The following is a 15,293-nucleotide window of genomic DNA, read 5'->3' as shown; positions in this document are numbered from 1 at the left end:
ATATAACGCTGTTTCTAAGTTTATACTCTTAATTATTTCTTAGCTGCCCCACAAGTGAACTTGAACCATGCATTCTGAACCCCCAGCTCATTATGCAATTATTTGCTAGATAGATAAGCTGTTTATACACCTTCTTCTAAGACCTAGGTATGCAACAATATGAAGTCTTCACACACTCGCCTCATTCCATGAAGCAAGGCTCTGCTAGTACCCCTCTGCCAGACAAGCAGCTCTGGCACAGAGGCTTGTACACCTCGCTCAAATTCCGATGGTGATCATCCAAGTGTTTTCCTCTTTTTCCACTTCCCCTATGTAGCAAATCTGAAGCTGCTATAGCTATGCTAACACATCCAACCCCAAGAAGGATGTGTCTTTTCCTTTCCCATCAGTTATACCTACTCTAGCATTACAAGGTTCCACTGGACTGAAAAGCAATTAATCTGTTGTCTTCAATTTCCCTGTATAACTCAAGAGAAAGCCTTCAGTACCAGGAAAGGTCTGCTGTGCTACAGGCCAATAAAACCCAGAGGCTCACTGTGAATAATCAAGATGCTAGATCACAAACAAAGAGCATTCTGCACAAGGCACCTAGAGTTAATTAACCTTTCCATGTGTGATTCAAGTCCTACCCACTAAAGAACAGCTCAGATAATATTCTAGAATTCGCAATGAGGTTATCTAAGAGTATTTCATTTCCCTTCTACTTCATTGACACAGGATGTTGAACACAGAATTTCTCTTGGATAGAAGGCTATCACAACCTTAGCACCAGCAGTTTAGGAACTGGCGTTTTCTCTTGACAGAAGCACAGACAGAAAATGAAATGGCACAAGCTTGATGTGATACATGCTTACACAAAACTCATTTTTGGTCAGATTTCTTTTCAAGATTCAGATGCATGCCAGTGGAAGCCTTGGAGTGCTCATTATCAACTCACTAACAATCAAAGAACTACCACAGAAAGCATTCTACGTGATCCACTTTGGCAAAGTTAGCAAAGATTTAAACTAACAATTAAAAGGTTTGAGCTAACTCCCCCTGAATGCCTCGTTGCATTGGTTAAAGGGACACTACTTTTACCCTTTCAAGCAAGTGGCTATCACAAAAAAAAAGATGGAAAGATGCAGGCCCTCACAAGGACCAGTTCCCAGCATTTTTCTCGGAAAAGTCACGCGGATTTGCCAGCTCGGTGCTGGACAGGTCTGCTTAGTCTCCAGGGGACTCGGCTGAGTCACATACATTAAGTGAGGCCAAGCAAGGGAGAAAAGAATCACATGAATATTTCCTACCTCTTTCAGCCTCATTTGCTGCCAGGAACTGTTCACTGGCAGGCTTTAGAGGCAAGTTTTAAGACTAAAAAATGACAATACAGAAGACACTAGAAATTTTCAGTAACGAAGTAGATATATCCCTTCCTGAATTGCACACTGATAACAATCAGAAACTGAAGAATTCAGTACATTGATTCAAGTGATCTATTCAAATGAAGATGCAAATATTTTGAATTGGAAAAAATAGAGGAGGAGCTACTAAGAATATAAACAGCACGACACATCTTGCAGAAAGAAAGCTAAAACTGTTTTTGACCATTGAGGAAGATACATACAACTCAGGAATAAGGATTTGTGTCTTATTTCTGCTATCAAAATGGAATTCAAAGGCAGTGTTACATGATTTTCTTTTGCAGACATTTGACAAATCCAAAGCATGTCAATATTTCTAGAAAGGTAACTTGTTATAACACTGCAGAAATTCACGAGGAGAACGCAAGTCAAGTCCTAAGTTTCCGGATTTGTTAACTTGCAGAAATAACCTTCACAAGCAAAACAAATGGAACTGACCCAGGGACATCATCCTAAATCTGTTAGCAACTTGAAACGAAACCTCAGGAATTAATTTTCTCTTACCTTTTTTTTCTTAAAAAAAATAATTAAATACCTTGTTTGCATTTGCTCATGGGGACGTAGGAGGGAAGACGCCCTCTGTGTCCAAAGAGGTGGAAAAGAAAAAAACAACCACAACGATGGGCTTGAAACAAGGCTACTCCCAGTGAGCAATGACAGTGGAAATAAAATTAACAGTGAAAAAAAAGTCTACAAAGATGGGGAGAACAGTGGTATGATGAAATTATAAAATTTGCAAGAGGAGAAGCAGCAGAAAACCCTAAAAATCCCTTGGAAAAACCAACAGAAAACGCACAAGAATTTAGTATTTCAGTTCTCTAATCCCCCTGGACAAGATTTCAAATCGGTGTTTGTGCAGACTATTTTTAGATCTATTAGTTTCCTCTGATATATTTGATCACACAGCACTGGTGAATACACTCTGTTCATTTTAATAAAGTTGATCTGATCATATCATTTAACAACTCTTAGGTTTTAGCATTTGGCAGTTATCCTTTAAGTTGTCCAAGGTATCAGGTGTGCTTTGATCTTGTTCAGTATCTACAGGCAAAATGGACGGTTTTGCAATAGGGCATGCGTACCAAACCCAAAGGACATCAAAAAATGAAAACACAGTTTAATACCCATGTGAATTAGTCAAGTTCTGTTTCCCTGGAATTTAGTTATGTGGTAAATACATCCCTTATATGAAATGGCTTTCGCGTGAAGTTTTAAGACACTTTATGCACAAATTGAATTATGTCAAAGTTCTAGGAAAAGTTGAGTGGAATTAGTTGATTCTGTACATCCCACACGATACTGTTAAAGAGCACTGCTGCTGCAGATCTACCAGAACTGTCTGTTTTTTCCTTTTATTCCACCAGAAGGATTTGAAGAATTTTTTAATTCAAACCACAAACTTCAGAAAGAATTTGTTTTGAGTTTGCACGGGTACATCTACACTAGCAGAAGACGCAATATCTAATGGAAACAGGAAAGATAGTTGTGTTACACAAAGCAGATCACTTGAAGATAGGTATTTCATGACATTTTCACTTTGTTTACACAACACCTTCTGCATTTCTAAGTTAATATATGGGGCAAATATCTTTCAGGGCCTCTGAAAGTCTCAGGTTCAAAGGCAGACCATCAAACCAGTACCAGCATCTACCAGCCAAGTACTCCGTAAGAAGGCGATAGAAGACCAAAACTACTGTCCTATATACCACATTATCACAACAAGTTAAACTATTTTTCAATAGCTTTTACAAGAAACTGAAGAGTTCTCATTGAAATTCTCTTTCTTTTCCTCACATTCATGTGTTGCAGGCACAGTGATAATAAAGGCAGAGGCCCTGTTCCCCCCCCTCCCCCCTTACACATGGATTATGAGAATATTTCTTTTGGAGAAAACTCGATTAATTACATCAACTTTAGAAACTACTTACAAAACAGTAAGCAATAGTCTTACCTAAAGAAAGAAGAATTTTAAGATGGCAACAGCAACTTACAGGATATACTAAAAACACATTTAACACAGTATTATTGTTCAGAAAATCCTAAATGATGCAGTTACTTACATAATGATTCTTCTGTTCAGGAACCAATATTTTCGCCTATGCCTGTCGTATCCTATAGGTTCATGTCGAATGTATGGTTTATTTTTTTGGATTTCAGCAACACAGTCAGTCACTCCAGGCACCTTATGTGCTACGCAGACCTCGCACTGCCATTCGTCTTCCGGGACCTCTTCGAGAGGTGGTTTCACGCACTCCAAATGGTACACGGCTGAACAAGTCTCACAGCAAAGCAAATCCCCAAGTTTGTGACAAACCCTACAATGATCATCATACTGAATAACACCTTCTGACATTAACTCTTCACGTGCAATGTTTGTTGTAAGAAACTGATCCACTAAGAACTGCAGAACTTTGATTTTATTCTCTACTGGTCCATAAGGATAGTCCTCTGTCTCTTGGTAAGGAAGAACATGATGGTATTCCTTGTCACTCTCACAATATACCCGCAGAACCTCTGGCCACGTCATTCCATCTATGAAATACAAAGTGGAATTAACGCTATCTTTGAGGTCAGCAGGTCCAAAGGTAGTATTTGAAGTGTCTTCTTCACGTAAAACTGCTTTTAAAAGCACTATATGCATCTCTGCCATAAGTGTGCACTGCTCTTGACTTACCAGAGCAGCACAGAAGTCCTCAAAACGAAAAGGAGAGAGGCGTAAAACAGTGCCAAAGTTCCTTAGTACCTCATAGATGGCAATAACATTCATTATATGCTCACTAGGCACCATTAAGTCCTCTGAGGATTTAGGAAACTCCAAGGGTGGGATATCTTTTTCTTCCAATATTGGAGAACGAGGACGATGCACTCTTTGTCTTCTCCTACCTGGAATAAAAAAGAACAGTAAGAATTGTGCCATCCACAGGTCAACATGTTTAAATGTCTATCATCAATGACTGTGTAAAACTTTCTCATCTACTGCAAATTAAGGATTCACACCTTCACAGTTGAATAAGCATGTTCATTCAGCTAATAATCTTGTACTTTAATTAACAGTACGAAGACAATACACAAGATATCCCAATTTTGCTTTAGACGTTTAGAGCAGTTGCATTTCCCATAATACACATCTACCAAACCTTCTAATTATGTTTAGAATTTTAATTGTTTTAATTAATTTAAAAAGACAGACATTTCCCTCAGTCAAAATACTAATAGAGAAGTTATTTGCATTTTCATTCAGCATGACTAGTTTTATCATTCCTTCTTGGAATTTCAACTTCAAACTTGAAGCATCAAGCTTCAAAAAACAGATATTTTGTACTACAGTACTGCTATTCTCTTATCCAGCAGCAGTGTATGCAAAAGATCATTTCAAGTAGATGTCTTAAGAGTGTTCAACGAAATTAAAATACAAAACAGAACCTGAACCCCTTGGCCCACTGATTTCTAACTAGAATTTCTCCTGGATGCCTACAAGCCAGAACCAAAAGTTAAATGTGGTATTTTATGAAAACATCTCAGGAACTCCCAATTTTTCAAAGCAAAGCAACCCCCTCCCCTCCCCACCTTGCTTCAATAAAACAGCAGAGAGATCCACAGGATGAGGAGGTAGAATCAGGGAAGGACAAAACTGAACACAAAAAATTAATCTAAAGCACTGTTTCACTACCTAAAAGAAAAGACACTGATCATAATCAATTCAGTCTCAGATGCTAATTCAGATGAGATGCGACACCTTCCTCCCTTTAATTCCACTATCCCTGACGCCGAGCAGAAGGAAAAGCGAGGGCTCAGTTTCTGTACGTGGCACTACTAGCCAGGTGAAGTATTTCTATCTTCTACTGAAATAATGAAGTATCCAGCTACACGCAACTATTTTGCAGCTGTCAGTGAAAGTATCGGGATGCACTTATTAAACCTCCTTCCTTTTTAAAAAATAAAAATCAGGTTTAGACAATCTCATAAACTAATCATAAAACCATCATCTTGTTTTAAAAAAAAAGAACTGGGATGAAATCTGGTTTTAGGTCCTCTGGTAAGCAGACTAAGATTCTGGTCAACAGCTACATTTCATAATTGTCAGTGCAATTCACAGATGGATCCTGCTCAGCAGGATGCATTTTATTCACAGAGAGGATCCAAAAGAAAAATGAAGCTGTCTATAATGGCAATTTAACGCGTGTACTTCAATAAAAAGTGACATATATTACACGCCGTGTGATCTGAGACTGAAGAGTGACACAACCAGTGCTCTGGAATTTCAAACTTTACGTCAAGTATTTTTTGTGCGTAGCAGACCCCACTAAAACTGGCTGAATAAAATTAAGACATAAAGTAAATTCGTGTCATCTTTGATGTTACCATTAAGAAATGGTTCTCTGCAGCATTTGTTCAACCTATCCTACTCCCTCCAATACTCCCATAAGTACAGGAAATAAGTCTACTAAAGGATGGGCAGGGGGAAGATCTGCTGAATCTGGAAACATCATCTTTAAAACTTTAATGCACGGAAAAGGGGAAAAGAAAAAGTTACCAAAAAGTAAAGCCGCCTTTAAGAAACACCTTAATGCATAACAGACAGTTTGCCAAACGATTCCCGAAGAAAATAAACCAAAAATTCAGCTAAGATGGCAAGATGGTACCAGCTACATCTCTCCCTCTCAAACTTTGCTGAATCTGGAAACATCATCTTTAAAACTTTAATGCACGGAAAAGGGGAAAAGAAAAAGTTACCAAAAAGTAAAGCCGCCTTTAAGAAACACCTTAATGCATAACAGACAGTTTGCCAAACGATTCCCGAAGAAAATAAACCAAAAATTCAGCTAAGATGGCAAGATGGTACCAGCTACATCTCTCCCTCTCAAACTTGAAAGAATGAAATCTTACGCAACAAGTTAGACACTCTGAAACAATACAGGAGATGAATTGTCAGATGTTTCCATTACAGAAGTAATGGGTCAACATCATCTATGTACAAAAATAAACTTAACTTAACCTGGAAATTTGAGTTCTGACTGTGGAAAATGAAAGAATGCTTGTAGGAATGCCTTCCAATACGCTTCTGCATAAATCAGTGGAAAACGTTTAATCACGGCAAACACATAAAAAACATGGGAGTTTCAGAGTCAGGCACAAAGCAAGTGCTCTTACAGCAACGAACACCTAGACTAAACCCAACTTTTCTATCATCATGATCCAAAATCATATATGCATAGAGTTGTTTTCTAATTAAAACACCTCAAAGCAAAAAGCGCAGACATGCGCACACCCGCAGATTAAATTATTTGAGGGTCCTGAAGCTTCCTTCGATATTGCAGGACAGTCTAGGACCCGTTCTGGCAGGTGTTCACGTGAGGCAAGAGCAACGCACAACAGATACTCTGAAATCACTAACGCTCTTCACAGAGTCCAAACATCACAAAAAGCTGGCAGAGCTATAAACTAGGAATCTTTTCAGTGTTTGCAACTGGAGCAGAAAAATGACTGTCTCACAGTAAAGCCATAAAAGAAACAGTCCTTCAAGAAAGAAAGCAGCAAGAATAACCCTGGTTTACCTAAATTACTCAGAAGTGACCAATCCCCCTAATTTCAGGCAAAGATAATCTAGAATGAAGGAACATTGCTGAAAGAAGGGAAGGGTCCTTATTTCCTCTCATTTGTTGAGATCCTCTACCCGAAAATCAAAATTATAATTTTCCTGTGCTTGAATTTGACATTCACTGGCAGAAAAACAATAAATAACACAACAACCAAACAACTTTGGTGTCTTCGAACATTTGTATCTTCAAATATCTTCAAATTATTTTTGCTTTTAATTATTTTAGAGATTTGGGGATTTGAGAACAATATTTTTTTAAATTTAATGTCATTTGTCACAGATTTTGCCTTCTACACGGAATTTTGAGTACTATCAGTGACAAAAAGTGTTAACTGAAATTAAATTGATTAAAAAATAATCAGCTTAGATACTTCATTTTAACTATTTTAGAAGTGCAAGCTTGTGTATACTATACAATTGATGATTACACAGTGAGTTGTTTTGAGACACTATATAAATGCATTACATGAATATGTTTTGAGACACTATATATACGCATTACACGAATGTTTTAAAGTAATATACAGAAGTCAGTGTAACAAATTCAGTGCAATGACCACATTGAGCAGTCAACAGAATTATGCTGTTGCTCTCTTCTCCTCACTTCGTATTCCTGTATCACCTACTGCCATTAATATTTTTTCGTTTACCTTAGTACAGTTCAAATAACATTGGATATAACATTTTTATGATTTGCCCCGAATAATCTCCCATTTGCGGAAATCTCGTGGCAGCACATTTTTTTGTTTTAAGTAGAAAATGCAGTATGTACTATTTTGTCTAAGACAAAAACCATTAAGAGGATTCCAGAGCAGGTGTATATGCAGAAGTTACTTCTCCTTCAAGCAACACCACCTCACCATTTGGACTTTTAACTGAATCAAGATGTATCTACTCTCAATTAAATAAAGTTAAATTACTCACAATGAAGTTTCCCAAAATGGACTCAAGTTTTATTACACGTAAACCGCACACTTCTAAGATTGCTTCTGCGTATTAACCAAATCCCTCAATCAAATTCCGACTTCAAGTTTGAGCCAATACCCAGAGAGGAAATGTCCACTTCTACGCCATTCAAATTCCACAGCTTTATTTAGAAGAATAAATTGATCTGTCAATAGCCTTCTGCTGCCATGATTGGACTATTTACAGGATCCAGATCATCTTGAGTGTCTCAGCATTATACTTTTATCTATCATAAACTTCTTTTAAATCACATTCCTTGTCTAGTTGTCTTCAAAAGTGATGAAGTAGTCTGCAATGGTTGCCTCTCCCTATTCTGAATTCTCTAGTTGAAGAGCTGCCTGTAATTAAGATTAAAGAGTAAACAATTTATTCATATGGCACATTTAATTATAGATATTGATAATTACAGTCTACACTTACCATAATCCATTAAAATGATTTATATTATAAATATTTAAGCAAACATACTAATGGTATTTGAAATAAAATGAAGTTACTAAACTGAAGTAACAGGCTGAACATCCAAAACCAGAATTTACTGAAACACTTAAATGAAGTAAACCCTTGCCTGCTATTTTTTTGGTGACATTTCCATCTACTCAACCTATTTGGTTCAAATGCTGGTCATTTCAAAATTTAGAAAATGGAGTTGAAAAGGGCCAGAAAGCTTGTCTCCATTTTCATTCATAGACTGGAAGAAGAAAAGGGGAAATCACATCTGTTCTTTAACTCCTTACCACAGGAGGACATAGAACTTAAAAATACTGTAACCACCTTTTACCATATCTTCTGGTTTATGTAGACAGTTTTAAAATGAAGTATCTGAATGAACTATTTACATCTGTGTCCAGGATACAGAAAAGTTATACCACGACTAAAGACGACTTCCACGCTATTCGTGCTTTAATTGTATTCCGGTTGCCATACACGTGTAGCCTGTCAAAAATCACACAAATCCTTGTCTTGTGTTACACGTGCCTTTGCTCCAGATGGACAGTAGTAGTAAACACAGCCTTTCGGGACAGCATATTTCAAGTAACAGACTGGGAGGTGAAGGTCCTACATAACAAATACTCTGCCAGAACCACTGTCTTGTTTTGACAGTGAGAGATTGGTAGCTGCACTGGTACGACCTAAAAAATAAACACTAGTTCCAGCATTTCTTCATTAGAAGGCTCACAACTGCTCTCACTTCTCTTCTCTAAAAACTTTCCCTTCCTCATAATTTCTCAGCATTGCAGCACTAAGACTCCAGCTTAAGAATTCCTGTTCACAGTTGCAGTGGAGAAGATAAACTTGATAGAGCACAGGGGAGAGAAAGGACAGACTGAGGAGTTTCAAATACTTCTGGAGGGAAAAAAATCAACATAGAACAACACCCTCCATAGGTATACTCCACAAAATTGACCCCAGCGAGTGAAAAGACTTAGAATTTGCCTCCAATAAGAGATAAATTTTTGGCTTCAAATTCCACAAGTCAAACTACTCTTACATAAAAGTCCATCCTGAGCAAAACAGAACTGGGTTGGTTCTGTTTTCCAGACCAACTCGCAGTTATATGATGTCCTGGAAGCACGAGTACTCCTTAGAGAAGATGCCTCTCCTATCTCTTCCTTCCTCCTGGAAATTGGGGCTTTTGATTACCGTTCTGTATTCACTAAGACAGTCCTCTTGTTTGTTTTGTTGTGTTTTTTAAAAGATAGAAGAAACAAGACATTTGTTCTCTCATATTACTACTTTGCACCAGGCAAGTTTCAAATGAGGATGTGCAGCAACACACAAGTCTTTGTTAGATATCACTGAGAAAACTGAAGCAGTTTATGAAAATGAATACAAAAGTGGCTTTTAAGTTTGTTTTTTTTCTTTTCTTTTATTTTTTTTTCACAGCAGAATGCATAAACTGAATATAGCCACATGCTTGTCACAGCAATATCCAAACTGGTTCCTTAATTAAAAGTCAACCTCGTGGGAGAGCACTTGCTCATCTTACACCAGAGAAGAAAAATAGAATATATTATGAAAACCAAAATAGAATCTTTTTCTCAGGATGGGCAAAAATTAATTGCTTTGACTTATACGAAACGCTTTTTTCCCTTTTAAAAATGCCAACATGACAATCAATATGTTTCTAATATCCACAAATTAAATAAATTCTTCCAGAAAACAATTCTGAAAGAATAAGATACATTTGTAACTACTTCTAAGTGCAGCTCCAATCTGCATATTGGTCTGCAACAACTGTACCTAACCCAAATTTATTTATTTTGCCTGGAAAAACAAAATAAACAAAAATCCCACAAACCAGATTAAACTTAAAATCTAAACCGTTAAAAATGAGACATTCAAAGCATAATAAAAGCTTTGCAAGTTGAAGCACAAATGAAAAAACAACCGGTTACTAGACTAGATCATGAGAGCACCTTCCTGAGAACGCTCATATTGCAGAAATTCTCAACATGTGCTCCTAAGTTAAATTTGACTACTGCCTTGTGTTGTACAAAACTAGGTCTTTATGTTCTCTAAAACCTGTTTTAAAACTTTTTGCTGCTTATTTTGTTCAGTTTGTACAGCTGTCAGCAGGACACTTCTAAATCAAACTAGGGTTCTCTAGTGATTTTACATTAAGAATTTAATTTCTCAACATTATGGCCATTAGTACGTGTCAGGAATATCAGCACCCCACAGCCTAAGGCATTATTTTAACATTTGGGTAACTTATGCAAGACAAGTAGCAGATGAGATCCCACACTGTCATTCTGAGAAGTACTCAGAGGCACAACTCTTTTGTGCCTTGAATCCAGGAGAAAAAAAAAATAAGAAAAAAGAAAAGGAACACTAACATAATGATTTTCAGAGTCATTCTGACAATTTCTCAGTTGGGACACACTAATTTCAGAAGTTAGTGAGCCCTAAAAGCTGGCCTCAATCTAGTAAAACCCATATTTATCCACCTTATACCCATTCCATGTAATACGATGGTCAGCTACCGAATTTTACTGCAGACCTACAAAAAGCTTGCACAATAAACTCACTTGCAGTACATGAAATTGTGGCACCTTTTACCACATACTTTGATAATAGGTGTGGTGTTTGCTGCACAGAGCTTCTTAAAACAGATGACCGAAGTGACAAATACTCTCTTCAGATAAACTGCAAATTTGCATGTCAATACAAGAGATCAGCCACAGATTTACTTGTTTAGCCTTCTACATCATTTCCTTGCTAAGACCGTCTTGTACAGTTTTTATGGCTGGCATGATGAACTAGTGATAGTTCCTCTAGAGTACAAATCAAAGTTCAGATTACTAACTGGCAAAATGAGAGCATGCCAGATTTCATTTAGAGAACGGGTACCGAAGGTAAGCTGGCTTGGAGGCTGGTAAATCTTCCCACATGACAGACAAAAGAGGCTGCATATCTTACTGGTGTATCTCAATGTCTCCACTTAAACAATTCTTCAGGAGCATGAAAACGTGTTAAGATATAAAATCACTACAGACACAAAATGCAGCACCTCGTTTCCAATTAAATTCTCCTACTCTGAAGACAAAAGCACACTGGGGAAGTAACTGGTTAACAGAAGCAATGGTCAGTCACTGTTAATGCCCACAGACTAGGATAATCCATCTAAATTTTTAATGTATTTTAAGACAAATCTTTCGATTTACAACTCCACTGTTGTGCATTTCCTTGTTAGATAGACTGATGATTATCGTAGCCAAAATCTAGCTGTACAGCTCTTCCTAAAGCTAGTTTTTGAAGTTTTTGACAAACAAGAAATAGAAAAAAATTAAGGACTTCTAGGCATCTTGATTAAATCCTTCTTTTCAAATTCTGCAGCATATGGAAAATATTTGATGCCCACAATGCAACCGTGACAAGCCTAAAGTAGAACTTACAGTGGACAGGTAATGACAAAAATGTTTAGTGACAGGAGGTATATGGGATACTGATCCTAAAAGTACATCTCCCTTCTGGGGCTACAAAGCGATAAGAGAGAAGGGACATTACTCACGCAAACACAAAATTCCTCTACCGAAACCTCCTCCAACAGCAGAAAAAGCAATGATAAACATCTATGTGTTTACAGGATAAGCTTTCACTATATCACTTACAAGCATTGTATCAAAGGCATTTTACCATTCCTAAGATTTTGTGTCTTTAAGTACTTCAGTAACAATATAGTAAAAAACCACTCCTACATCCAAGTTCAAGATACATCACAAACTCCCCAGCAGAGCACAAAATCTGAGATTTTCTTGGCTACAGACATGGCACTGTCATCTTTTAATTCATTGTTCAACGTAAGTTTAAAAAAAATGGAAGAAGTCTCTCACCCATTTTAGCGGGATGTGATTTATGTGTAAAATCTTGTTATGAGACTTTGATTGGGACTGCAATTTTTCAATATCCTGTCTAAAAAAATAAACTCTTCAACCCCCAAGACTACATTCTGAAAGTGGCTGTAATTCAGGCTGCATGCGACTGAGGGAAGATAAGTGAAGGATGACAGTTCATCATCTCTTCTAGTAAAAAAAAAACCAGTGGGCACCACAGGATTCTGTCAGAGGTCAGTTCAAAACAACAGAGGAGACACTCCTTCGAGTCCTCCAGTGAACCACAGGAACTTTGTCACTTATTACAATTTGTCTGGTTTGAAGACAAATAACGTGAAAGAAAAAGACCTGTATCCAAACATCTCTGAAGATCGATTCTGGCTCAGCAGGCACCCAAGTCCAAGAGCACTGGAGCCCATGAAGACCTCTCACTGTACGCTTGCCCTGTTCTTAACACTCCTCTCTGCACTGGCCACCGTCACATACCGAGATGCTGTTCTAATGTCAAGTATCTCTTCCTGGATTATGATAAGACTAAGATTTCAATTAGCGCCACCCCTGCGCAGCGATGCTCCCAACACAGGTATTTGCTCAGCAGAAACCAGACCCAGACTGAGCTGACTGACTGCAAAGTTTGCGCTTTCTCTGCAGAAGGGCAGCAGCACGTCTGGGAGAGAGGGAAGGAGACCTTTAGGCAGATCCTGAGCCAGGGAGAGGTGCCAGTAACTGCCAAACCAACAACCATAGGTGTTTGAACTATCAGACACTTAGTATAAAATAAAAAGCACGCAAGATGAAAATGCTTACGCTTAGACTTATCTTAAAGTTAACTGCAGTTATCGTGACCAAGTCAGAAATAAACATAAATTATCAAAATGGTTTCTGATACACCTCAACACCACATAAAACCTGTCTACGCTTGCACAACAATGCACAGAGAACTATGTTATTATTTGCCAAAATACTTAAGTACATTTCAAAAACTGAATACACCCATACTCTGTAGCACTCATTTTAAACTTGGATGCTCATGTAAAAAATCTTTTTCTAGCCAATTAATAGCCCCGACAAAAGCACCCTCCCAAAAGGTAATAAATAAGTCACCAGAACTAAGCAGAAAATGAAGAGTTAAGTCAAGAGGGTACTTAGGAGTTCTTTCTTCTGTTAAGCCAGACCTCAATCTTTAAAGTGATAAATATTCCAGAATTTCAATCTGAGTGCAGGACAAGGCTGCAACAGGTAAACTAACATCTTAAAAAAAAATCTAAATTAAATTAATTTAGTAATATATGTACTTTTCTGATTAATCTAGGTTCCTGAGCATATGCATATAGATTAAAATATATATATATATAGGCAAGAGCTTTTTAAAGGACTATTACAAATGCACATAATGAGCTGATACCATTAACATACCAAAATAAAAACAAACGACACATTCAGTAGCCAGCACTTCCCCCACTTAAAAAGTTATCAGCTAAGTACTCAAAACTAGACTCCTTTTTTCAATTAAGATGCGTTTACACCAACAACCTGTTCCTCCCCCTCTCCAAATTGGCCAAACTCGTACAACAGCAGCCTGCCACCCTGTAGCCCCACTGAGAAACACTCTTAGGTTATCCCTAAGTTTAACTCCTTTCCTGGTTCAGAAACCTAAAAAAAAAAAATAAAGAAAAACACCCTAAGCTTGAACTCCATTCTGGAATCAATGGAAATAAAATCGAAGTGCTTAAGTTTAGATAAAAGAATTTTTGAAGCTTGAAACCCACATGGTTAATGAACTAATTAAGGGCAAACAGAAGCACAGGCCTTAAAAATTTGAGCCCAAATGTGCCACTAGAGGTTAAAAAAATAATCACAATGATGTTTAATGAGTTTTAACCCCAACACAAGTTTTAAAGGTTGACACATCTTAAGATAAATGCCGTATTTAAAACCAAGATTTTTGACTCAACCTCCACCTTTTAATCTTTGTGTTTAACTAAAACTAGGTTTACATCCGTGCAATGAGGCCCTGTGCACTTTTCCCCAAACTATAACAATGCAATCTCCATTTTGAACAATGCACCTCATTTCCCTCCTTGGAAAGCTAGTTTTATCTTAAAGCCAGTAAATACTGCATCCACTTACACCTCTGACTTCAAGAGCCTGAAAATTTTCAGTGTTTATGGTTTTGAGGTTTTTTTTAGTTTTTTTTAAGGCCACTTCAAGTTGCAGGAAGGTGCTTCCTTTCCTTTCAACATCAAGTTAGATTTGCAAGCACAAGCAATCCTTTCCTGTATGTATTTGAAAGGACCTCTTTGCAAGGCATGCATCTCGTTTCCCTTGTTTTTATATATTAAGTGAGCGTTCCACACACTTTTGACATTGTTTGCCACATGTTCTGGTGTATCATGCATTTCTGCAGTCACCAGAACCTCCAGGCATATCTGCAAAGCATCCCCTCGTTACAGCATGTACTGCCCTCCCTCCCTCCCTCCTCTCAGTGTATGTGTTTGTAAGCACCTTCTAATGTTCCCCGCATCCGTGGGGTTGCCAGTCGTTAATTTGCACACCCCTCTCTGCCTGGGAGTGCTTGCAGGCATCCCTCACACACACGCACGGGTGGAAGAATGCGTGCCGACCGTATTTGCAAACCTAGAGGGAGCATGTGGGGTGCCCTCGACTTGTTTTAGTTCATCCCCCTGACTCTCTACCTGGGGTGCTGCTGTAGGTGCTGTGGCTCCTGAAGCTGCTCTCAGTGCAATAACTGGCATCGTCTTCATCCTCCATCTCTTCAGGGTAGTCCGAGTCGTCGTCGTCCTCCTCCTCCATTATCTCCTCCTCCTCTTCCTCCTCGGAGTCCTGGTTATCCTCGGGGTCTCCCTCCTCTTCCTCCTCGGACACCATGCTCTCCTCCTCCTCTTCGCTCTCATGATCATCGTACACCACTTTGCTGATGCTCCTCCTGGACGAGGCAGCCCTGCCTTGGCTGTTGCAGCTGCCTCC

At 38.2% G+C, this 15,293-nt stretch overlaps 1 protein-coding gene across 1 annotated transcript in view; it reads right to left on the bottom strand.

Moving 5' to 3' along the window:
• The window catches only part of BPTF (bromodomain PHD finger transcription factor), a 51,157-nt gene extending 36,049 nt beyond the window's left edge, over positions 1 to 15,108 (bottom strand). The window contains exons 1-2 of the mRNA XM_009865862.1: positions 15,002 to 15,108; positions 3,464 to 4,286 (exon numbers count right to left, since the gene is read on the bottom strand). Of these exons, the coding sequence (XP_009864164.1) occupies positions 3,464 to 4,286; positions 15,002 to 15,077 (899 nt within the window). The 5' untranslated portion in view covers positions 15,078 to 15,108. The remainder of the gene's footprint in view (positions 1 to 3,463; positions 4,287 to 15,001) is intronic.
• Between the last annotated feature and the right edge of the window lie 185 nt (positions 15,109 to 15,293).

Source organism: Apaloderma vittatum, unplaced genomic scaffold, assembly GCF_000703405.1.
Source record: "Apaloderma vittatum isolate BGI_N311 unplaced genomic scaffold, ASM70340v1 scaffold17143, whole genome shotgun sequence".
In the NCBI taxonomy this organism is placed as follows: domain Eukaryota; kingdom Metazoa; phylum Chordata; class Aves; order Trogoniformes; family Trogonidae; genus Apaloderma; species Apaloderma vittatum.
The sequence above is the reverse complement of the archived record's forward strand: the minus strand, read 5'-3'. Positions and strand labels throughout refer to the sequence as shown.